The sequence below is a fragment of the Salvelinus namaycush genome, chromosome 2, assembly GCF_016432855.1.
Source record: "Salvelinus namaycush isolate Seneca chromosome 2, SaNama_1.0, whole genome shotgun sequence".
Classification (NCBI taxonomy): Eukaryota; Metazoa; Chordata; class Actinopteri; order Salmoniformes; family Salmonidae; genus Salvelinus; species Salvelinus namaycush.
The window spans coordinates 18863618-18890654 of NC_052308.1; the positions used below are offsets into that span (position 1 = coordinate 18863618).

The 27037-nt window shown below is 43.8% G+C and overlaps 1 protein-coding gene across 1 annotated transcript in view; it reads right to left on the minus strand.

Moving 5' to 3' along the window:
* fhit (fragile histidine triad diadenosine triphosphatase) overlaps positions 1–27037 on the minus strand; it is a 333926-nt gene that overhangs the window by 221949 nt on the left and 84940 nt on the right. Inside the window, exon 4 of the mRNA XM_039008866.1 lies at positions 1375–1496. Within this exon, the coding sequence (XP_038864794.1) occupies positions 1375–1480 (106 nt within the window). The 5' untranslated portion in view covers positions 1481–1496. The remainder of the gene's footprint in view (positions 1–1374; positions 1497–27037) is intronic.

The window sequence follows — 27037 nt, forward strand, 5'->3', positions numbered from 1 at the left end:
TTTTCCCACAGACTTTAATGCATACCGTGTAAACACACAGGGATTGTCCTTTTGCACAAGAGACCCTACATCCCAGCATTCCCTGGAAAGATATCACATAATATCCCTGGGAAGTCCAAGTGCAGACCGACAACAATTTAATGTTTCAGATTTCAGCCAAGTGCTCTAAGTCCTATTTACCTCTCCACACCACAACATGTACAGATATGAATGCAAAGAATAGCGCTTTGATCTAAGACCTCACACAGCCAACAAAACACATCTAACAGTAGAGCTATGTGCCAATGCATATACAACAACACGGACCCACTGTGGCTGTAGATTCACCTATAGTCACACAGACAGCGACTCAAATACACATGCGTAAAGACAGTAGTATGGCACCAAACACTCACTTGCACGCACACATACAAACACTTTAGGAAACAAAAAGTGCCCTTTAACACTGGAGTGATAATCAGTGTCTACTCAGTGAATTTGCTTTCTGGCATTATTATAATGTTCCCTGTAGGACAAAAAAGTGTATGATTAAATAATGCTAATGTATTCCTCATGGCCTGAGAACCTGAGAACATTTTTCCTTTTCTTTAGACTTAAGGATTATACAGCAATGCCCTATAATGCGGTGAAAAATCTCCCCAAGTCCAAAGTTAATCTAAACACAGAGAAGTTATGCAATGCAGAACAGCACTTGAGGAACTCAAGCACAAAGCCAAGGACTGATTATTATACCAAAAAGAGAATAAGCACATTATTCAAGTAAATCAGCGATGGAAATCATGCAAATTAATGCAAGGTTTGCATTTGCTGGTTGAAACGATGATTAATAGACAAAAATATTGCATTTTTCACCCAAAGAGAGAGGAGAGTGGATGCAAGGCAAGAGCTGACAAAGATTCATGAACCCTCTGATCCCGCTCTGCCTATATCCATTATGAGGTAAACATATGTTTAAAAGTTATGTCGTGACACACACAACTAAACTTTATACCATCTAAAAAATCCATTTGTCCACATTTTGCGGGACACTGTTTTCTTTTTTATTCCTTCTGTTTTTGTGGGAAACAGCTGTTTACTTGGCCTATTGTTGAGGTCACACCCACCTTACTAAAGAGACAAACTGTTGAACTGCTAAATTGAGCACAGAATGTTCTTGTGAGGTGAGACAGCGAGAGAGAGAGAGAGAGAGAGAGAGAGAGAGAGAGAGAGAGAGAGAGAGAGAGAGAGAGAGAGAGAGAGAGAGAGAGAGAGAGAGCTGTGACCTACCTGTGTCCAGACTAAGGTTCAGGATGGTTCAGTCGTTTCCTCTCCTTCAGCCCCAGCTAACAAGCAGTGTCCCTGTTAGGGCCTGTTAAAGGGATAATTGAAGGATACGTCCAGGCACCACAGGCTTCCTGTTGACCAGGGCGAAGGACAACTCAGTTTGTAGAAACACTGCTGAGGCCTTGATGACGTGCTGTCCAAAACGGAATGTAGACATGGTGATGACTGCAGACCTGAAAGAGGGAAGAAGTGTTCAAATAAGGTGAACTGAGGCAAGACCGCTGCAGGGCTGTCTGTTAGGGTTCACTGGGTGTTCAGCAAATCACACTGCAGAAAGTATCTAAGGACAATACAAAGTACCACTTTCCAAAAAATCTACCGTTCATGAAACAGCTTTCAAGGTACAGAAGTCTGACAAACAAGCATGAAATGTGTGTCATCATCTAAAAATTTCAAAACGGTCTCTTCGTATCGAAAAGTCTCAATCATAACAGAAATACCCTAGTGTGAGAAACACAGTAATGAGCAATACTGAGATACTAAACCATGCGCTTCACTGGAGCCAATTGCTCATTTTGAAGCTAGTTAAAACAAAAAGGATTGTCACTATTTGCAGCAGTTCGCTTGGTGAAATTGGGTTTGTGAAATGATGAGTCCTCTCATCAGAGTGTGTCACAGATATCAAGAGCACTGCCAAGATGACATCCCCTCTGACCAAGCCCTCTCTATCGGCTGTCACAGATATCCCTGCTGGAAAAATCTATTAATGCAAACATAAAATATTTGAACGTTATCTGTCTATGTTTCTGTAAGTGTCTCGTTCTCTTTTCACTTACTTTTTCTTACCACACTAGAATAATTGTTCTTCTTCTACACAGGAATCCAGGTTTCAATTAGCATTGGCCAGTATTCAATTAGACATGGGGGGAAAAACACAAAATAATATATACTTTACCATGAACACTTGCACTTCCCAACAATGCAGAGTTAAAAAATGAATACAAATACAAATAGTAACAGAATAGGAATAAAACATACAATAATGAAGCTATATGCAGGGAGTACCAGGACCAGATCAATGTGCAGGGGTACGAGGTACTTGAGCTAGACATGAAGAGTTTCACAGACATGTACTTGTTTACAATCTAATCACTTGATGATTTACTTTCAGAGAGACAAATAATCATGTTATTTTGCAAAATGCAATGTATCCACCACACTCAGAGAAAAAATGTATACTTTTTTATTTTTGTTATTTAACCTTCATTTAACTAGGCAAGTCGGTTAAGAACAAATTCTTATTTACAATGACGGCCTACCCCGGCCAAACCCTAACCCGGACGACGCTGGGCCAATTGTGCGCCGCCCTATGGGACTCCCAATCACAGCCAGTTGTGATACACTCTGGAATCGAACAGCCCTTACATAGCCTGGAGGTGTGTTGGGTCATTGTCCTGTTTAAAAACAAATGATAGTGGGACAAAGCACAAACCAGATGGGATGGTGTATCGCTGCAGAATGCTGTGGTAGCCATGCTGGTGAAGTGTGCCTTGAATTCTAAATAAATCACTGACAGTGTCACCAGCAAAGCACCCCCACACCATCACACATCCTCCTCCATGCTTCACGGTGGGAACTACACATGAGCAGATCATCCGTTCACCTACTCTGCGTCTCACAAAGACACGGCGGTTGGAACCAAAAATCTCAAATTTTGACTCATCAGACCAAAGGACAGATTTCCACCGGTCTAATGTTCATTGCTCATGTTTCTTTGCCCAAGCAAGTCTCTTCTTATTATTGGTGTCCTTGAGTAGTGGTTACTTTGAAGCAATTTAAACATGAAGGCCTGATTCACGCAGTTTCCTCTGAACAGATGAGGTTGAGATGTGTCTGTTACATGAACTCTGTGAAGCATTTATTTGGGCTGCAATTTCTGAGGCTGGTAACTCTAATGAACTTATCCTCTGCAACAGAGGTAACTCTGGGTCTTCCATTCCTGTGGTGGTCCTCATGAGTTTCATCATAGCGCTTGGTGGTTTTTGCGACTGAACTTGAAGAAACTTTCAAAGTTCTTGAAATTTTTCGGATTGACTGACATTCATGTATTTAAGTAATGATGGACTGTGTCACGACTTCCGCAGAAGTTGGTCCCTCTCCTTGTTCGGGCGGCGTTCGAAGTCGCCGACCTTCTAGCCATCGCTGATCCCTTTTCATTTTCCTTTGGTTTTGTCTTGTCTTGTATCACACCTGGTTCCAATCCCATTCATTATATGTTGTGTATTTAACCCTCTGTTCCCCCTCATTGTCCTTGTCGGTGATTGTTTGTTTGTAAGCTATGTGGAAGATATGTTCTGGTGTGCGACGTTTTTTTTTACCCACTTGTATTATTTTGTATTTTTTGGTTTTCTGAGTTTTTGAGCACTTTTTAAACTGCTCCGTTTTATACCAAGTTCGATCTCCTGTGCCTGACTTCCCTGCCACCAGCACGCACCCTTACAGACTGTCGTTTCTCTTTGCTTATTTGAGCTGTTCTTGCCATAATATAGACTTGGTCTTTTACCAAATAGGGCTATATTCTGTATACCACCCCTACCATGTCACAACACAACTGATTGGTTCAAACACATTAAGAAGGAAAGAAATTCCACAAATTAACTTTTAACAAGGCACACCTGTTAACTGAAATGCAAACCTCATGAAGCTGGTTGAGAGAATGCCAAGAGTGTGGAAAGCTGTAATCAAGGCATAGGGTGGCTACTTTGAAGAATCTCAAATATAAAATATATTTTGATTTGTTTAACACTTTTTGGGTTATTACATGATTCTATACGTGTTATTTCATAGTTTTGATGTCTTCACTATGTAGAAAATAGCAAAAATAAAGAAAAACCCTGGAATGAGTAGGTGTCCAAACTTTTGACTCATACTGTATATACTGTATTTATTTTTTATATTGATGTCACAAATGTATCATTTGTACAGTTCTTAATTAAGCATGTAGTTCGTTGTTTGTTACATTTGACTGTGTAAAACCTATCAGTACTACTTATATCTCCGAGAGTGTGGTGGATACATTGCAGACTGCAAAATAACATGATTATTATATATTATTCAATACAATATTATGAGATCTGTATGTAAAACATTTAAAGTTCTTGTCATTTAGCACATGCTCCTCTCCAGAGCAACTTGCATTCATCTTAAGATAGCTAGGTGAGACAACCACATATCACAGTCAAATATACAGGATATAAACCTTCCATTCCAGCTAAACAACGGATATATAGGATTTTATTTAAAAAAAATCTAAAACCTATTAACTACAAATCTGAGAACAGTTATATTATACACGCTCATGAAAGTAGCCATAAGCAATCATTTCTGATGAAAAACAAACATTTTAAAAATTGGTGTATATAGCATTTTGGAAATAAACTCTTCAAATGTACATAAAGGAAGGGTAAAGTGACTAGGCATGAGGATTGTAAAATCCTTATATTTGTAGGTTCTTTTCAATGTGTGACCACATTTAATAACATAAATGCCAAGTAACAAACGACATGCAACTGAATGCTAAGTAGCCATGTTCCCAACTTCCCTTATGCTCTTGCGCAGGTATTCCCAAACTGGGGTACGCCAAATAAAAATGTGATTCACATTTTTTTTTTATTAAACATAAAATCCAACGGGACTATACATGTGGGTGAGGTTTTTTTCTCACCTGAGTAGCCCCGTTTCACTGCCAAAAATAAAATTAAACCATCTAGTGTTCAGCGAAATAAGAACACGTCAAATACAGGTAGCCTAGTCAAATAATGAACCGTTACTCTCTCGTGGGAATTCCACTAACGGTCCGTACGTAGCCAAACGTAGCTGCAGCTCATTCCGTTTGCTCAAAATTGTATTAATTGTTTAAAAAAGGCCCCCGTCCATAGAGACACATACCAGCACTACTGGTAGTACTGCTACAACCAGCAGTACTACACCTGCATCTGTCGACAACACAAGTTGTTCTGTTTCCACAAGCACATCCAATGCTAGCATCAGTAATTCTACATTTGTTGTTAGCCCACCAAGCATGAACACTTGACAGTTGTGAATCTGATGCAGCCGAAGAGCTACTGTCCCCTTACCCGGGAAAGCACCGAACAACAGACAGGGATGTTGAACTATCGAAGAGGCGCAAATATGATGAGAACTACAGTCGTGGCCAAAAGTTTTGAGAATGACACAAATATTAATTTCCACAAAGTTTGCTGCTTCAGTGTCTTTAGATATTTTTGTCAGATGTTACTATGGAATTCTGAAGTATAATTACAAGCATTTCATAAGTGTCAAAGGCTATTATTGACAATTACATGAAGTTGATGCAAAGAGTCAATATTTGCAGTGTTGACCCTTCTTTTTCAAGACCTCTGCAATCCGCCCTGGCATGCTGTCAATTAACTTCTGGGCCACATCCTGACTGATGGCAGCCCCTTCTTGCATAATCAATGCTTGGAGTTTGTCAGAATTTGTGGGTTTTGTTTGTCCACCCGCCCCTTGAGGATTGACCACAAGTTCTCAATGGGATTAAGGTCTGGGGAGTTTCCTGGCCATGGACCCAAAATATTGATGCTTTGTTCCCCGAGCCACTTAGTTATCACTTTTGCCTTATGGCAAGATGCTCCATCATGCTGGAAAAGGAATTGTTCGTCACCAAACTGTTCCTGGATGGTTGGGAGAAGTTGCTCTCTGAGAATGTGTTGGTACCATTCTTTATTCATGGCTGTGTTCTTAGGCAAAATTGTGAGTGAGCCCACTCCCTTGGCTGAGAAGCAACCCCACACATGAATGGTCTCAGGATGCTTTACTGTTGACATGACACAGGACTGATGGTAGCGCTCACCTAGTCTTCTCCGGACAAGCTTTTTTCCGGATGCCCCAAAAAAACGGAAAGGGGATTCATCAGAGAAAATGACTTTACCTCAGTCCTCAGCAGTCCAATCCCTGTACCTGTTGCAGAATATCAGTCTATCCCTGATGTTTTTCCTGGAGAGAAGTGGCTTCTTTGCTGCCCTCAATCAGCATGACAGAGTGATCTCCAGCCTTGTCCTCATCAACACTCACACCTGTGTTAACGAGAGAATCACTGACATGATGTCAGCTGGTCCTTTTGTGGCAGGGTTGAAATGCAGTGGAAATGTTTTTGGGGGATTCAGTTCATTTGCATGGCAAAGAGGGACTTTGCAATTAATTGCAATTCATCTGATCACTCTTCATAACATTCTGGAGTATATGCAAATTGAAATCATACAAACTGAGGCAGCAGACTTTGTGAAAATTCATATTTGTGTCATTCTCAAAACCTTTGGCCACGACTATACATTGATTTGGGGTTCACTTATAATGGGAGTAGTGCCTTTCCTCAGCCACAGTGTGGTATATGTGCAAAAGTACTATCTATCTCTCAACTCGATGAAACCTTCACTCTTGCACAGACATTTAGAAACAAAACATGCCAATTTGAAAAATAAGGCCCAGGAGTTTTTGGAGTGAGAATTAAGACGACTTTTGAGTAGTAAGACATGTATAAAAGCAACAGATACCATTAATACGAAGGGACTCAAAGCAACTTATATGGTGAGCTACCAAGTGGCTAGGACAGGCAAGCCCCATACTATTGTGAAAGACTTAATTATTCCTGCTGCCGCGGATATGGCTGGGACAATGCTGGGGGACAAGGCCCAAAAAATCTATACAGACAATGTCTTCATCAAACAACATAATTTCACAACGCATCAGTGACATGGCAGGAGATGTTTTGAAACAATTACTCCTTCGCATAAGCGAATTATATGCGTTACAGCTGGATGAGTCAACAGACGTGGCGGGTCTGGCACAGCTCCTGGTATACATCCTCTTCTGCAAACCACTGGAAACCAGGACAACAGGAGAGGATATTTTTAAAGTACTGGACAGCTTTGTGACATCAAATTGACTTTGGTGGTCAAGATGTGTTGGTACATGTACTGATGGTGGTACCTGTACTGATGGCCATGACAGGGAGACATAGTGGAGTGGTAACGCGATTGCAAGCAGTTGCTCCCAATGCTGCTTGGGTACACTGCAGCATCCACCGAGAGGCTCTTGCTTAGAGTTTTCTTTACTGACCATAATTTTCAATTGTCTGACCGCTTGCATGATGACGAGGTTCTCACACGACTGGACTATCTGAGTGATGTTTTTTCTCGCCTGAATGATCTGAATCTAGGATTACAGGGACTCTCCGCAACTATATTCAATGTGCGGGACAAAATTGAGGCTATGATTAAGAAGTTGGAGCTCTTCTCTGTCTGCATTAACAAGGACAACACACAGGTCTTTCCATCATTGTATGCTTTTTTGCGTGCAAATAAACTCAAGCTTACGGACAATGTCAAATGTGACATAGCGAAGCACCTGAGTGAGTTGGGTGCGCAATTACGCAGATACTTTCCCAAAACTGATGACACAAACAACTGGATTTGTTATCCCCTTCATGCCCTGCCTCCAGTCCACTTACCGATATCTGAACAAAAGAGATTCATCGAATTTGCAACAAGCGTTTCTATGAAGATTTAATTTAATCAGAAGCTACTGCCAGATTTCTGGATTGGGCTGCGCTCAGAGTATCCTGCCTTGGCAAATTGCGCTGTTAAGATACTGATGCCCTTTGCAACCACGAACCTATGTGAGAGTGGATTCTCGGCCCTCGCTAGCATGAAAACTAAATGCAGGCAAAGACTGTGTGTGGAAAATTATTTAAGACTGAGACTCTCACCAATACAACCCAATATTGCAGCGTTAAGTTGGAAGTTTACATACACTTAGGTTGGAGTCATTAAAACTTGTTTTTCAACCACTCCACAAATGTCTTGTTAACAAACTATAGTTTTGGCAAGTCGGATAGGACATTTACTTTGTGCATGACACAAGTAATTTTTCCAACAATTGTTTACAGGCAGATTATTTCACTTATCATTCACTGTATCACAATTCCAATGGGTCAGAAATTTACATACACTAAGCTGACTGTGCTTTTAAACAGCTTGGAAAATTCCAGAAAATAATGTCATGGCTTTAGAAGATTCTGACATCATTTGAGTCAATTGGAGGTGTACCTGTAGATTTATTTCAAGGTCAAATTCAGTGCCTCTTTGCTTGACATCATGGGAAAATCAAAAGAAATCAGCCAAGACATCAGAAAAGAAATTGGGAGCAATTTCCAAATGCCTGAAGGTACCACATTCATCCGTACAAACAATAGTACGCAAGTATAAACACCATGGGACCACGCAGCCATCATACCGCTCAGAAAGGAGACGCGCTCTGTCTCCTAGAGATGAACGCACTTTGGTGCGAAAAGTGCAAATCAATCCCAGAACAACAGCAAAGGACCTTGTGAAGATGCTGGAGGAAACAGGTACAAAAGTATCTATAGCCACAGTAAAACGAGGCCTGTATCGACATAACCTGAAAGGACGTGGGGACAAAGATTGTATTTTTTGGAGAAATGTCCTCTGGTCTGATAAAACAAAAATAGAACTGTTTGGCCATAATGACCATCGTTATGTTTGGAGGAAAAAGGGGGAGGCTTGCAAGCCGAAGAACACCATCCAAACCGTGAAGCACGGGGGTGGCAGCATCATGTTGTGGGGGTGCTTTGCTGCAGGAGGGACTGGTGCACTTCACAAAATAGATGGCCTCATGAGGAAGGAAAATTATGTGGATATATTGAAGCAACATCTCAAGACATCAGTCAGGAAGTTAAAGCTTGGTCGCAAATTGCCCAAAGCATACTTCCAAAGTTGTGGCAAAATGACTTAAGGACAACAAAGTCAAGGTATTGGAGTGGCCATCACAAAGCCCTGACCTCAATCCTATAGGACATTTGTGGGCAGAACTGAAAAAGTGTGTGTGAGCAAGGAGGCCTACAAACCTGACTCAGTTACACCAGCTCTGTCAGGAGGAATGGGCTACACAAAACGTTTGACCCAAGTTAAGCAATTTAAAGGCAATGCTACAAAATACTAATTGTGTGTATGTACAATCTGAACCACTGGGAATGTGATGAAAGAAATAAAAGCTGAAATAAATCATACTCTCTACTTTTTTTCTGACATTTCACATTCTTAAAATAAAGTGGTTGTCACGCCCTGACCTTAGAGATCCTTGTTATTCTCTATGTTTGGTTAGGTCAGGGTGTGATTTGGGTGGGCATTCTATGTTCTCTATTTCTTTGTGTTTGGCCGAGTGTGGTTCCCAATCAGAGGCAGCTGTCTTTCATTGTCTCTGATTGGGGATCATACTTAGGCAGCCCTTTTTCCCTCCTTCAGTGTGGGATCTTGTCTTTGTTTGAGTGCATGTAGTTTGCACGACAAAGCGTTTCGTTTGTTGTATTGTTTATTGTTTTTCTTGGTGGAACATTTAAATAAAAGAATGTACGCCTACCACGCTGCACCTTGGTCTCCTTCCGACGACAAACGTTACAGTGGTGATCCTAACTGACCTAAGACATTTTTACTAGGATTAAATGTCAGAAATTGTGAAAAACTGAGTTTAAATGTATTTGGCTAAGGTGTATGTGAACTTCCGACTTCAACTGTATGTGCATCCTTTCAAGCACACCCTTCTCATTAACCTGTGGTGAATTATTCACAATTTTCGATGAACAAATAAGGTTTTATATGTAAGATGGCTAAATAAAGAGCAAAATTATTGATCATTATTATGTGTGCCCTGGTCTTATAAGAGCTCTTTGTTACTTCCCACGAGCCGGGTTGTGACAAAAACTCACACTCATTCTTATGTTTAATAAATGTATCGTATAGTGCGTGTGTGGCAGGCTTACAATGATGGCAAAAAAACAATATTTATATTCACTGACCCTGGTGTTAGAGCAGATACGCAGCTGGAGGTTGAATGTTTGAAGGATTAACCCATTCATCACATCGACCTCTTTAATAAAATATTGCCCAATCGTTTATCAACGGTATGTTTACATTCAAACTCTGTCTACTGTTATTACATAATGTATCTATCAACGGGACAGTTTACAATCACAACTGAACCTTTACTGTGAGCATGACCCATAAAGTAACTTCTTATCTTCTCAAAACTATACCTGTAACTATGTTAAACACCACAGTTAAACTTAACTGTTCTGTCTTTGGCTAGCCAACAAGCACGCTCATAAACAGAATAAACAACATTCAATGTATCTTTTAACCATGTTCTTTTTTTCCCTTCTTTTTTTATTTTAGAGAAGTGATCTTTCTTTCAAAGTTTTACAGGTCCAGTCTCCCTACTGGCTTTCTCACTCGTCCTGAACATGTGACGTTAGTCCCTATTCCTGTTTTTGGAAGAGTTACATCCCTGTGAGGAGAAACAGTTTGTGTCTCCCCTGACTCACCAGACACCTCAGAGGTCATGGGCACATTCTTTGTGATCTGGTCTGGTGTCCTTGTGCTTGGCACTAACTGTAGATGGTGACTTTTCCTTCTGAACTGCCCCCCTTGGGCAGTTTCCACCCAGTATGACTGTGGGGTGGAGCTGGGGCCTTGAACAACAGCTGGTGTCATCCAGTGTTTTTGTACATCAAGTTTCATGAGCACTGTGTCCCCAGGGCTGTGATGGAAGGTTTCTGACTCCATTCATGCGGTCGTAGTAAAACGCCGGCTTCCGTTTTGCAGCAGCGTCTGCCTGTCTGACCTCCTGGTCAGGAAAGTTTGGTTTCAGATTCTCTTCAAATGAAGGGAGGGTTGTCCTGCTGCTTCTCCCCATCAGTAGATCAGCCGGGCTGAACCCTGTCGATGTTGAGGGAGTGGCTTTGTACGTCAGCAGAACGAGCAGGGGGTCTGTCTGCTTGAGCATCCACTTGGCTGTCTGTACAGCTGTCTCCACATGTCCATTACTCTGTGGGAAGTGGGGCCGCTTGTCAAATGTATGAAGTAATACTCCTTACTGAGTTATTTTAGCTCTGTACTTGCCAACTAGGGGCCATTATCGCTAACCATGCTGTTGAACTGGGGGCCATTATCGCTAACCATGCTGTTGAACTGGGGGCCATTATCACGACTGGTTTCCAGTCCTCACCATGCTGTTGAAGGACGCCTCTACTCCGCAGCTGCTGGCATCAGTTAACATTGCTGTGGGCTTCCTGGAATCATATTAAGTTAACACAGGAGCAGTGGTTAGTGAGTGTTTAAGTCTCTGAAATGCTGCCTCCTGTGTGTGTCCCCAGGCCCACTCTACATTTGTTTTGAGGAGCTCGTAGAGCGGCTGTCCCACAGTAGATAGCTCCGGAATGTATTTCCCCACATACTGTACCATCCTGAGGAAACGCTTCAGCTAGCATATGGTCTGGGGCTGGGGGAAGTTGCTTATCCCCATGACCTTTTCCAGGTCTGGCCTGATTCTGTTATGTCAATGATGTGCCCCAGGAAGAAAAGCTGGCTTTGTTTGAACTTACACTTGTCGTTGTTGAGCCCCGTCGCGGACCAGGATGTCTTGCTCCCAGACTAAATAACTTCTTTGCTCGCTTTGAGGACAATACAGTGCCACTGACACGGCCCGCTACCAAAACCTGCGGACTCTCCTTCACTGCAGCCGACGTGAGTAAAACATTTAAACGTGTTAACCCTCGCAAGGCTGCAGGCCCAGACGGCATCCCCAGCCGCGTCATCAGAGCATGCGCAGACCAGCTGGCTGGTGTGTTTACGGACATATTCAATCAATCCTTATCCCAGTCTGCTATTCCCACATGCTTCAAGAGGGCCACCATTGTTCCTGTTCCCAAGAAAGCTAAGGAAACTGAGCTAAACGACTACCGCCCTGTAGCACTCACTTCCGTCATCATGAAGTGCTTTGAGAGACTAGTCAAGGACCATATCACCTCCACCCTACCTAACACCCTAGACCCACTCCAAATTGCTTACCGCCCCAATAGGTCCACAGACGACGCAATCGCAACCACACTGCACACTGCCCTAACCCATCTCGACAAGAGGAATACCTATGTGAGAATGCTGTTCATCGACTACAGCTCAGCATTTAACACCATAGTACCCTCCAAACTCGTCATCAAGCTCGAGACCCTGGGTCTCGACCCCGCCCTGTGCAACTGGGTCCTGGACTTCCTGACGGGCCGCCCCCAGGTGGTGAGGGTAGGTAACAACATCTCCACCCCGCTGATCCTCAACACTGGGGCCCCACAAGGGTGCGTTCTGAGCCCTCTCCTGTACTCCCTGTTCACCCACGACTGCGTGGCCATGCACGCTTCCAACTCAATCATCAAGTTTGTGGACGACACTACAGTGGGAGGCTTGATTACCAACAACAACGAGACGGCCTACAGGGAGGAGGTGAGGGCCCTCGGAGTGTGGTGTCAGGAAAATAACCTCACACTCAACATCAACAAAACAAAGGAGATGATTGTGGACTTCAGGAAACAGCAGAGGGAGCACCCCCCTATCCACATCGACGGGACAGTAGTGGAGAGGGTAGTAAGTTTTAAGTTCCTCGACGTACACATCACGGACAAACTGAATTGGTCCACCCACACAGACAGCGTTGTGAAGAAGGCGCAGCAGCGCCTCTTCAACCTCAGGAGGCAGAAGAAATTTGGCTTGTCACCAAAAGCACTCACAAACTTCTACAGATGCACAATCGAGAGCATCCTGTCGGGCTGTATCACCGCCTGGTACGGCAACTGCTCCGCCCACAAACGTAAGGCTCTCCAGAGGGTAGTGAGGTCTGCACAACTCATCACTGGGGGCAAACTACCTGCCCTCCAGGATACCTACACCACCCGATGTCACAGGAAGGCCATAAAGATCATCAAGGACAACAACCACCCGAGCCACTGCCTGTTCACCCCGATATCATCCAGAAGACAAGGTCAGTACAGGTGCATCAAAGCAGGGACCGAGAGACTGAAAAACAGCTTCTATCTCAAGGCCATCAGACTGTTAAACAGCCACCGCTAACATTGAGTGGCTGCTGCCAACATACTGACTCAACTCCAGCTCACTTTAATAATGGAAATTGATGGAAATTGATCAAAAATGTATCACTAGCCACTTTAAACAATGCCACTTAATATAATGTATATTTATATATTGTACTCTATATCATCTACTGCATCTTGCCATCTTTATGTAATACATGTATCACTAGCCACTTTAAACTATGCCACTTTTATGCTTACATACCCTACATTACTCATCTCATATGTATATACTGTACTCGATACCATCTACTGCATCTTGCCTATGCCGTTCTGTACCATCACTCATTCATATATCTTTATGTACATATTCTTTATCCCTTTACACTTGTGTGTATAAGGTAGTAGTTGTGGAATTGTTAGGTTAGATTACTCGTTGGTTATTACTGCATTGTCGGAACTAGAAGCACAAGCATTTAGCTACACTCGCATTAACATCTGCTAACCATGTGTATGTGACAAATAAAAATTGATTTGATTTGAGCTTAAGGCCTGTTGCTTCATCGACTGAGCACGTTTCCCAGGCACTTGTCATGTTTCTGCTCAGAGTTGGCATAGATCAGTACATCGTCCAAGTACAGTGGGGCAAAAAAGTATTTAGTCAGCCACCAATTGTGCAAGTTCTCCCACTTAAAAAGATGAGAGAGGCCTGTAATTTTCATCATAGGTACACTTCAACTGTGACAGACAAAATTAGAAAAAAAAATCCAGAAAATCACATTGTAGGATTTTTAATGAATTTATTTGCAAATTATGGTGGAAAATAAGTATTTGTTCACCTACAAACAAGCAAGATTTCTGGCTCTCACAGACCTGTAACTTCTTCTTTAGGAGGCTCCTCTGTCCTCCACTCGTTACCTGTATTAATGGCACCTGTTTGAACTTGTTATCAGCATAAAAGACACCTGTCCACAACCTCAAACAGTCACACTCCAAACTCCACTATGGCCAAGACCAAAGAGCTGTCAAAGGACACCAGAAACAAAATTGTAGACCTGCACCAGGCTGGGAAGACTGAATCTGCAATAGGTAAGCAGCTTGGTTTGAAGAAATCAAATGTGGGAGCAATTATTAGGAAATGGAAGACATACAAGACCACTGATAATCTCCCTCGATCTGGGGCTCCACGCAAGATCTCACCCCGTGGGGTCAAAATGATCACAAGAACGGTGAGCAAAAATCCCAGAACCACACGGGGGGACCTAGTGAATGACCTGCAGAGAGCTGGGACCAAAGTAACAAAGACTACCATCAGTAACACACTACGCCGCCAGGGACTCAAATCCTGCAGTGCCAGACGTGTCCCCCTGCTTAAGCCAGTACATGTCCAGGCCCGTCTGAAGTTTGCTAGAGAGCATTTGGATGATCCAGAAGAAGATTGGGAGAATGTCATATGGTCAGATGAAACCAAAATAGAACTTTTTGGTAAAAACTCAACTCGTCGTGTTTGGAGGACAAAGAATGCTGAGTTGCATCCAAAGAACACCATACCTACTGTGAAGCATGGGGGTGGAAACATCATGCTTTGGGGCTGTTTTTCTGCAAAGGGACCAGGACGACTGATCCGTGTAAAGGACAGAATGAATGGGGCCATGTATCGTGAGATTTTGAGTGAAAACCTCCTTCCATCAGCAAGGGCATTGAAGATGAAACGTGGCTGGGTCTTTCAGCATGACAATGATCCCAAACACACCGCCCGGGCAACGAAGGAGTGGCTTCGTAAGAAGCATTTCAAGGTCCTGGAGTGACCTAGCCAGTCTCCAGATCTCAACCCCATAGAAAATCTTTGGAGGGAGTTGAAAGTCCGTGTTGCCCAGCAACAGCCCCAAAACATCACTGCTCTAGAGGAGATCTGCATGGAGGAATGGGCCAAAATACCAGCAACAGTGTGTGAAAACCTTGTGAAGACTTACAGAAAACGTTTGACCTCTGTCATTGCCAACAAAGGGTATATAACAAAGTATTGAGATAAACTTTTGTTATTGACCAAATACTTATTTTCCACCATAATTTGCAAATAAATTCATTAAAATCCTACAATGTGATTTTCTGGGAATTTTTTTTCTCATTTTGTCTGTCATAGTTGAAGTGTACCTATGATGAAAATTACAGGCCTCTCTCATCTTTTTAAGTGGGAGAACTTGCACAATTGGTGGCTGACTAAATACTTTTTTGCCCCACTGTATATAGCCACACCCTCGAGCCATGAAGAGTTTCCGTCATTTTCCTTTGAAAAATCATGGGGGCACTGGTTATCCCAAATGGGAGAAGTTTGAAACAGTATCTCCCAAAAGGGGTGAGTAGTCAGTCAGAAAGTAGTCAGCTTGCTACTCTCCTCATGAAGAAGGATTTGGTAGAACCCACTAGTTGCATCTAACGAGGTGGACACTTCGGCTCCTGACAGTTTTGACACGATTTCCTTCTTTTCACTACTTTGTTCAGTGGTTTTAGATCGACACAGATTGGTATGTTGTCATTTGGCTTTAGCACTGGCAACATAGCAGCACACCATTCTGTCGACTATTACTTTTACCGCTATGTCCTCATTTTCCATGCGATTTAGCTCCCTTTTCACTTTAACCATTAGCGGCACTCGCCTGTCTGCATGTACTGCGTATAGCTGGGCATACTCTTTTAAGACTATTTTCACTGGTTCAGTTTTTAGCTTCCCGCAGGACCCAAAAACATCACTGACCTCATTTATGCGTTTAACCAGGCCCATATCTACAGCAGTTACACGGCTAAGCAGATTCTTGACACCCCCTCCTGGTATCACATACACAAGGAAACTGTACTGTTGTCCCTTGTAACTAGTGTTAGCCTGAAACTGACCTAGACACTTTAACTCGACCACTGGGCTGCAATTTTCTCCTCAGTGAGAGTTGGTTAAAAGTCTCTTCACTAATAATACTTGCGTCTGCGCCTGTGTCTATTTTAATGCTTGTAGGGGTGCCCCCTATGTTGAGCAGTGCAGTCCAGTTTTTCTCACTAGCCTCCTTGCTAACTGAGCCCAGAACATGGACTTGATCTCTCTCTTCTGTGATGTCACAGATTGTGGTTTGCTTTTACACACACATTCCCAATGTCCTTTCTTATTTTAGTTGTTGCAAGTGCTTTTGAACGCTGAGCATTTTCCCAGTTAGCATGTCTGCTTTTATCACATCTTTCACAGTTCCTTGCATTGTGGCTTGTTTTAGTGCCACCATATCCTTGACTCAAGACCCTTTTCTCCCCATAGCCTGCTCTCGTTCTATCGGAGATGCTACTAGCTACATACTGTATTAGCCCGTGCTGCGGTTCCCCCATCTGCAAGCTAATCTGTTCAGCAACATCCCCCGACTGCCGCACTTTTTGAATAGCCTGTGCTAACGTCAATGTCGGCATCAACTGTAACTTTTGAGATAATTCTTTGTCTGTGATGCCCACTACTAAACGGTCTCAGATATGTTCTTCCCTTTTAGCACCGAAATCACAGTTCTCAGATAGCTCATAAGGAGCTCTGATGTACAGTACATTCTGCCTTTTCTCTCTCTCTTTGGCTGCGTTGGTAAAAACATGCACACTCGTTAATGAGATTCCGTTGTGGAATGAAGTAGTTGTCATACTTTCCCAACACTATTTCAAAGTTTGTTTCATCCTCCTCCTGAGCGAATTCAAATGAGCTGAGTATTTTCTCTGCCTCACTGCCCATTTCGTAGATTAGCGAACTGACCTGGACGACCCCATCATCTTTGTCCAGTTTTGTCGCTGTCCTGAAACGACAGAATCTCTGTCTCCACTCCAGCCATTCTGCGGGGCTTTCGAACTTGAATTGCTTTGGCGGGTTTAACTTTTTTGTCGTCCTCGTCGTTAGATTTGATGGTCGGCTACACAAAGTCTACTTCAGACACCATGTGATGGCCTTGGTTATAGTTAAATATAATATACTTTTATTTGTAGGTTATTTTCAATGTGTTAAGTAGTCATGTTCTCAACTGCACTCATTCTCTAGCGCAGTGGTTCCCAACCTTATTCGGTTACTGTACCACCAACTGAATTTTGCTCTGCTCGGAGTACCCTTAAGTACCACCTCAAGAGCATTTTACCATTAGGCCTATGTTCTCAAGAGTCTTCTCAAGTACCCTCTGTGGATAGGCCAAGTACCCCCAGTGGTCCTAGTACCCCTGGTTGGGAACCACTGTTCTTGCGCATGCACACAAGTAACAATACGAATTAACCCATTAATCACAAGGATAGATAATAATAAGAGTAAAATAATGAACCGAGTAGCAGCAGCATATGATGAGTGTAAAAGTGTGTGTGTGTGTTTGTGTGTGTGCGCATAGCAGAGCGCAGAGCGAACAGGTAGCAGAGTGAACCGTCTGTGGCTTGGGTGGCTGAAGTCTTTGGCAATCTTCCACTGCCTGATATAGAGGTCCAGGATGGCAGGGAGCTTGGCCCCAGTGATTTACTGGACCATCCACACCACCGTCTGTAGCGCTTTGGGGTGCATTTGCCAAACCAAGCTTTGATGCAGCCAGTTAAGATTCACTAGATGGTGCAGATGTAGAACTTTTTAAGGATCAGAGGGCCCATGTGAAATAATTTCAGCCTCCTGAGGGGGAAGAGGCGCTCTAGTGCCCTCTTCACAACTTTGCGGGTGTGTGTGGACCATGTTAAGTCCTTAGTGATGTGTATGCCAAGGAACGTGAAGCTTTTGACCCACTCTACTACAGCCCCATCAATGTGGATGGGGGCATGCTTTCCCCTCTCTACTGTAGTCCACGATCAGCTATTGTTATTGTTGACCTGGCTCCACACGAGCAAGTCTCTGACCTCCTCTCTGTAGGCTCCCGTGTCATCAGCAAACTTGATGATGGTGTTGAAGTTGTGCGTGGCCATGCAGTCGTGGGTGAACATGGAGTGCTGGAGGGTATTATGCACGCACCCCTGAGGGGCCCTGTATTGAGGGTTAGCATGGCGGATGTGTTGTTCCCTACCCTCCACACCTGGGGCCGGCCTGTCAGGAAGTCCAGCATCCAGATGCAGAGGGAGGTGTTCAGTCCCAGGGACCCGAGCATGGTGATGAACTTTGAGGGGACTATGCTGTTGAACGTTGAGCTGTAGTCTATAAACAGCATTCTCACATAGAAATGTCCCCTCTTGTCCAGAAGGGAGAGGGCAGTGTGAAGTGCAATTGAGATTGCTGTCTTCTGTGAATCTGTTGGGACGAACGAGCCCTGATATTCCGTCTGGCCCGGCGGCTTTGCAAGTGTTAACCTTTATTTATTTATGCTGCAGTAGTTTATGTGTTCGGGGGCTAGGGTCAGTCTGTTATATCTGGAGTATTTCTCCTGTCTTATCCGGTGTCCTGTGTGAATTTAAGTATGCTCTCTCTAATTCTTTCTTTCTTTCTCTCTCTCGGAGGACCTGAGCCCTAGGACCATGCCTCAGGACTACCTGGCTTGATGACTCCTTGTTGTCACCAGTCCACCTGGCCGTGCTGCTGCTCCAGTTTCAACTGTTCTGCCTGCGGCTATGGAACCCTGACCTGTTCACTGTGATTACTTTTATTTTGATGCTGGTCATTTATGAACATTTGAACATCTTGGCCATGTTCTGCTATAATCTCCACCCGGCACAGCCAGAAGAGGACTGGCCACCCCTCATAGCCTGGTTCCTCTCTAGGTTTCTTCCTAGGTTTTGGCCTTTCTAGGGAGTTTTTCCTAGCCACCGTGCTTCTACACCTGCATTGCTTGCTGTTTGAGGTTTTAGGCTGGGTTTCTGTACAGCACTTTGATATATCAGCTGATGTAAGAAGGGCTACATAAATACATTTGATTTGATTTGATTTAAAAGTTTTACTCACATCGGTCATGGAGAGCGAGATCACACAGTCATTCCGAACAACAGGGGCTTTCATGCAAGACTCTGCATTGTTTTCCTCAAAGTGAACATAAAAAGCATTCGTATAGTCACTGTGGGGAAGATGTCATCTATGCACTTATTGATGAAGCCCGTGACTGATGTGGTAAACTACTCAATATTATCGGATGAGTCCCAGGACATTTACCAGTCTGTACTAGCAAAACAGTCTTGTAGCCTCGTGTTTGCTTTATCAGACCATCAGACCACTTCTGTATTGAGCGCGTCACTGGTACTTCTTGTTTGGGCTTTTGTTTGTAAACAGGAAGCAGGAGGATAGAGTCATGGTATGATTTGCCGAAAAAGAGGTTGAGGGCCTAGTATGTTGTTCTGTGGGTAGAATAATAGTGGTCTAGAGTTTTAGCGTCCCTAGTGGCGCAGGAGACGTGTAGGTAGAAGTGAGGTAGAAACGCAGAAACGCTGCCTCTGGGTGCGTGGTTTCCTGTTTGTTTATGGCCCAATACAGTTTGTTGAGTGACAAAGTGGTGTTGGCTTGTGGAGGGATGTAGACAGCTGTGATAATAATTACAGATAAGGACTCTCTTTGTAGGTAAAAAAAGTCTGCAGCTTACCATGAGGTATTCCATATCAGGGAGCAAAAGCTTGAGATTTCCTTCACACTGGAAGCAGTGCACCAGTTGTTGTTTATGAAGAGGCACACCTCTCCAACTTTGGAATTGCCTGAGGCTGCGGTCAACTGATCATGCCGCTGCATGGAGAAACCACTGAGTACTATGTTCATAGATTGAGCCAGCCAAGTTTCTGCAAGGCATATAATATTGCAGTTTTTGAAGTCTCTCTAATAGCAGACTCTCGAACGAAGCTCATCCATCTTATTCTCGAGTAACTGGAGGGGATTGCAACTCTCTCTAAACTATAACTAGGGCCAAGTTATAGTTTCCTGTTTAGACCAGTATGTCAAAATCCTTGGTACACACATCTGGCTACATACTGTGCTGTGGTATATTCTGCACCAATGGCCTACCTACACAAGTGCATGACTTTGAGGCTGAAAATGAAATTCAAAAGCACAGAGTGTGTAAAATTACCAGAGTAAAAAATAAACAAAAAATCCTCTAGGATGCATCCCTCTCTAAAAACGTTCTAACGTGACCGCTCAATTTAATTACACCTAATGACTGTGAGAAGATCCACTTTTGAAATGTGTGAATTACTTATTGTAATGAGGTTAAATGAGGCCTAAGCAATTACACGGGCCTGTCTCCGAGGGCTCTGTGGCCCAACAGAGGCTGCATGGGAGAGGAGACTAAGGAGACGGGCTGAGGCCTGGAGATAATCACGCCGTGTTTCTCTCTCTCAGCGTCTCCGTCACACTCTCTCCGTTTCCGCACTCTCTGAACTGCAACATGGTGCCTTTGGTACAGTAAGCACACATAGAGAGGAGAGAAGCAAAAGAGAGATGGAACTTGAGAAAGAGAAAGAGAGAAGCTGAGCCCTGGGTGGATTTGGAACTGGTCCCAGCAGATACATTCACACACAAGCTCACCAGCTGTCTCCTGCATTAATATTCCAAATGGACTCCAACAATTCCACAACTAAAAATTTGAATGAAGAATTGAGTTTATTGCACACAGAGATGACCCAATTAACATTAGCTTTCGACCATTTTCATCAAAGTTATTTGAAAATGCTATAGCCCTTTAAGTTTGGCAATATTGAAACCACTGTGTGTGTGTGTGTGTGTGTGTGTGTGTGTGTGTGTGTGTGTGTGTGTGTGTGTGTGTGTGTGTGTGTGTGTGTGTGTGTGTGTGTGTGTGTGTGTCAGTGGAGGCTCCTCAGAGGAGGAAGGAAATTCACTGAGTGAAATTACACTCAGTGAATTTCTGAAAAAGTTTAATAGTGTAACATTAAAATAGTTGTCAGTTTTATTTAAAACTACACTAAATATATTCACGTCACCAAATAATGGATTAATACTCACTGCTTTGCACTGAAGGTCTATAGGTAGCCTCAAATAGTGTAGCCGGGGGACAGCTATTTTTCACCCTCTGGGTACATTGACTTATATAAAAAAAACTACAGTAGGAGGCTCATGGTTCCCACCCCCTTCCATAGACTTACACAGTAATTATGACAACTTCCGGAGGATGTCCTCTAACCTACAGTATTAGAGCTTGTGCAGCATGAACTGACATCTTGTCCATCCAATCAAATGATCAGAAATTGAATAAGCTACGGCTAGCAAGCACTGCAGCGCATAAAGGGCCGGGTCAGTAGGCAGGTTGGTAGTCATTTAGGAACATTAAGGTAACCTGCCTAAATGACTACTGACCCGTAGCACTCACGTTTGTAGCCATGAAGTACCTTGAAAAGCTGGTCATGGCTCACATCAACACCATCATCCCAGAAACCTTAGAACCACTCCAATTTGCATACCGCCCAAACAGATCCACAGATGATGCCTTCTCTATTGCACTCCACACTGCCCTTTCCCACCTGGAAAGAAGGAACACCTATGTGAGAATGCTATTCATTGACTACAGCTCAGCGTTCAACACCATAGTGCCCTCAAAGCTCATCAATAAGCTAAGGACCCTGGGACAAAACACCTCCCTCTGCAACTGATTCCTGGACGTCCTGACAGGCCGCCCCCCAGGTGGTAAGGGTAGGTAACAACACATCCGCCACGCTGATCCTCAACACAGGGGCCCCTCAGGGGTGCGTGCACAGCCCCTCCTGTACTCCCTGTTCACTCATGACTGCACGGCCAGGCACAACTCCAAAACCATCATTACATTTGCAGATGACACAACAGTGGTAGGCCTGATCACCGACAACGATGAAACAGCCTATAAGGAGGAGGTCAGAGACCTGACCGTGTGGTGCCAGGACAACAACCTCTCCCTCAACGTGATCAAGACAAAGGAGATGATTGTGGACTACAGGAAAAAGATGACCAAGCATACCCCCATTCTCATCGACAGGGCTGTAGTGGTGCAGATTGAGAGCTTCAAGTTCTTTGGTGTCCAAATCACCAACAAACTTACATGGTCCAAGCACACCAAGACAGTCGTGAAGAGGGCACGTCAAAACCTATTCCCCCTCAGGAGACTGAAAAGATTTGGCATGGGTCCTCAGGTCCTCAAAAGGATCTACAGCTGCACCATCGAGAGCATCCTGACGGGTTGCATCACTGCCTGGTATGGCAACTGCTCGGCCTCCGACCGCAAGGCACTACAGAGGGTAGTGCGAACGGCCCAGTACATCACTGGGGCCAAGCTTCCTGCCATCCAGGACCTCTATACCAGAGGAAGGCCCTACAAATTGTCAAAGACTCCAGCCACCCTAGCCATAGACTGTTCTCTCTGCTACCGCACGGCAAGCGGTACCGGAGCGCCAAGTCTAAGTCCAAGAGACTTCTAAACAGCTTCTACCCCCAAGCCATGAGACTCCTGAACATCTAATCAAATGGCCACCCAGACTATTCACATTGACCCCCCCCCCCCTCCCTTTTACACCGCTGCTACTCTCTGTTATTACCTATGCATAGTCACTTTAATAATAACTCTACCTACAGTACATGTACATATTACCTCAATTACCTCGACACCGGTGCCCACGCATATTGACTCTGTACCGGTACCCCCTGTATATAGCCCAGCTACTGTTATTTTACTGCTGCTCTTTAATTATTTGTTATTTTTATCTCTTACTTTTTTTTAATGTATTTTCTTAAAATTGCATTGTTGGTTAAGGGCTTGTAAGTAAGAATTTCACTGTAAGGTCTACACCGGTTGTATTTGGCGCATGTGACAAATACAATTTGATTTGATCTCACCTGTTAGCTGGCGGTGAACTATGTGGCCATTGAGGACAGCAGTGTCAATCAGATGGAAAAATATATTCTTATACCACTTGGTAGTTTTCCAAGCACATTCTACAAATCTGTTTATCACGTCCCGCCTTATCTAGTGGTTAAAGCATTGGGCCAGTAACTGGAAGGTTGCTGGATCGAATCCCCAAGATGACAAGGTACAAATCTGTCGTTCTGCCCCTGAGCAAAACAGTTAACCCACTGTTCCCCAGGCGCCAAAGACGTGGATGTCGATTAAGGCAGCCCCGCACCTCACCGATTAAAAGGGGTTGGGTTAAATGTGGAAGAATCATTTCAGTTGAATACATTCAGTTGGACAACTGACTAGGTATCCCCCTTTCCCTTTCCCACTGCCCCTATTTTGGGGTTATAGTCAAGTACACAGTCTGGTTAGATTTTTCTCTTTCACGTCAGGTGGTCCACCTTCCCTGTGGCCGACATGGTTACTGTATGGACAATGGAGAGGACATGGACGTCTTGTTTGTCATGCCACTTTACTACCAGCTGTTGATCGTTCTCCTTGAACTCCACCTCCCACTCTGCATCTTCCAGCTTCCGAATGCCGGCATCCCCTTACAGTTCGACCAGACTGTGCCAAAGGCCACTGTGCAGTTGGAGAGCAGAGTCTGGAAGAGTGTGGGATGGCTGTACCAATTGTCCACATACAAAGTGTGGCCCTTCCCGAGATGAGGAGCCAGCATGATCATCACCATAGACCCAGACATCCCAAGCCCCTCATAATGTTGGATGTCAGTGGTGGACCTTGTGTAGACTAGAATGTCCACGACAAATCCTTTCTTTACGTCGCACATAACAAAGAACTTGACCCCAAACCTGTGCCTTTTGGAGGGAATATATTGACAGAATGCCAGCCTACCCTACTTGTCAATGCTTAGGTCCTTGTATGGCACAATGACCCAACCAAATGCTGATGTCAGGCTGGTAAGAACATTTCTTATTTTGTGTAAGGAGTCATTTAGGTTAGCAGTAGTATTGTTGATTAAATGCAGGCATCACAGCAGAACTTGGAAGCGGTCTTGGGGAAAAAAGAGTGGCAAGGAAGGGAGTTGCAAACATAGTATTTCCTTAGGGAGTTCTTCTTCACTATTCACATGAGAAAGACTGTCACCAGGAAGGTACAGTGGGGAGAACAAGTATTTGATACACTGCCGATTTTGCAGGTTTTCCTACTTACAAAGCATGTAGAGGTCTGTAATTTTTATAATAGGTACACTTCAACTGTGAGAGACAGTTGTGAGAGACAAAAAATGGCTGTGAGAGACAAAAATCCAGAAAATCACATTGTATGATTTTTAAGTAATTCATTTGCATTTTATTGCATGACATAAGTATTTGATACATCAGAAAAGCAGAACTTAATATTTGGTACAGAAACCTTTGTTTGCAATTACAGAGATCATACGTTTCCTGTAGTTCTTGACCAGATTTGCACACACTGCAGCAGGGATTTTGGCCCACTCCTCCATAAAGAACTTCTCCAGATCCTTCAGGTTTCGGGGCTGTCGCTGGGCAATACGGACTTTCAGCTCCCTCCAAAGATGTTCTATTGGGTTCAGGTCTGGAGACTGGCTAGGCCACTCCAGGACCTTGAGATGCTTCTTACGGAGCCACTCCTTAGTTGCCCTGGCTGTGTGTTTCGGGTCGTTGTCATGCTGGAAGACCCAGCCACGACCCATCTTCAATGCTCTTACTGAGGGAAGGAGGTTGTTGGCCAAGATCTCGCGATACATGGCCCCATCCATCCTCCCCTCAATACGGTGCAGTTGTCCTGTCCCCTTTGCAGAAAAGCATCCCCAAAGAATGATGTTTCCACCTCCATGCTTCACGGTTGGGATGGTGTTCTTGGGGTTGTACTCATCCTTCTTCTTCCTCCAAACACAGCGAGTGGAGTTTAGACCAAAAAGCTCTATTTTTGTCTCATCAGATCACATGACCTTCTCCCATTCCTCCTCTGGATCATCCAGATGGTCATTGGCAAACTTCAAACGGGCCTGGACATGCGCTGGCTTGAGCAGGGGGACCTTGCGTGCGCTGCAGGATTTTAATCCATGACGGCGTAGTGTGTTACTAATGGTTTTCTTTGAGACTGTGGTCCCAGCTCTCTTCAGGTCATTGACCAGGTCCTGCCGTGTAGTTCTGGGCTGATCCCTCACCTTCCTCATGATCATTGATGCCCCACGAGGTGAGATCTTGCATGGAGCCCCAGACCGAGGGTGATTGACCGTCATCTTGAACTTCTTCCATTTTCTAATAATTGCGCCAACAGTTGTTGCCTTCTCACCAAGCTGCTTGCCTATTGTCCTGTAGCCCATCCCAGCCTTGTGCAGGTCTACAATTTTATCCCTGATGTCCTTACACAGCTCTCTGGTCTTGGCCATTGTGGAGAGGTTGGAGTCTGTTTGATTGAGTGTGTGGACAGGTGTCTTTTATACAGGTAACGAGTTCAAACAGGTGCAGTTAATACAGGTAATGAGTGGAGAACAGGAGGGCTTCTTAAAGAAAAACTAACAGGTCTGTGAGAGCAGGAATTCTTACTGGTTGGTAGGTGATCAAATACTTATGTCATGCAATAAAATGCTAATTAATTACTTAAAAATCATACAATGTGATTTTCGGGATTTTTGTTTTAGATTCCGTCTCTCACAGTTGAAGTGTACCTATGATAAAAATTACAGACTTCTACATGCTTTGTAAGTAGGAAAACCTGCAAAATCAGCAGTGTATCAAATATTTGTTCTCCCCACTGTATATATTTCACTAATTGTGATTGTCACCCATTTAGTGAGTTTCTCCCTCACTCCTGGCTCTCTTCTCTCCTGTAGCTCCAAGGCATAGTGATTGATCTCCTCCACTATCTCCCACCAACTCCTCTGTCAGAAACAGCTTGAAGCATTCTGCCTCAGAGGGAGATGACAAGGGGCTTTGCACTCCAGACTAGGACTCATCAAAGCCAACAGCAGGTCCAGGAGGGGTGAAATGGCTGGCGGCCTTCCAGCTACTGCAGACCTCCCGTACTTCGCCTACTGTTGTCCTGCATCCATCATCAGCATCTTCAGAGGGAGCTGGAACTTTGTCGTGGGCAAGGAGTCCTCAGATTCAGGGCTCTCAATGGCCACAAATTTGGGGGGCAGCTCATCACTGTCACTGTCAGAATCTGATTCCTGACTTTCATACTTAGACTTTACTTCTTAGGGCTAAGCCCCTTTTTTCTCCACTTCCTGTCTGAATGACGTGCCCAAAGTAAACTGCCTGTTGCTCAGGCCCTGAAGCCAGGATATGCATATAATTGGTACCATTGGAAAGAAAATACTTTGAAGTTTCTAGAAATGTTAAAATAATGTAGGATAATATAACACAATAGATATGGTAGGAGAAAATCCAAAGAAAAAACAACCAGATGTTTTGTTGTTGAGGTTGACGTTACTACCCTGCATGAATCTGCATATAGCTAACCAACCAGGTTCAATGTTAGCTAGCTAACATTAGCCTATAACTAGGAAAGCAAATGGCTCTAAGATACGAATAATATTACTACACAGATCAGCCAGCTCACGTTAGCTAGCTAGCTAACAGTACACTTTAATGAAATTAAAACTACTTTCTGACAAAATCAGAAACGTGTAATATATGAAAATGTAGCTAGCTAGACTATCTTACCCATATACACGGATGGCTACTTCTCACGCTCTGTCACGGATGCTATAGTTGCCCTTAGTTTGAAGATGTAGTCCGGAGACAGGTGTTTTCTACATCTCCTTAGCTATCATATTCTAATTCCACTGATTTAAAAACTTGGTCCTCCAGAAAGTGGAGAGCAACACTTATGCAGTTCTATTACGCAACATAATTTTTTAAAGCCTCATTAGACAGGATAACCTACACATACTGACCAGCTCAAATAAACAGAAGCGTGCAACATGGCAGACCAATCCAAACTCATCTCTCGGGATGTCCAGCCCATTCATTATCTCAGCCAACCATGG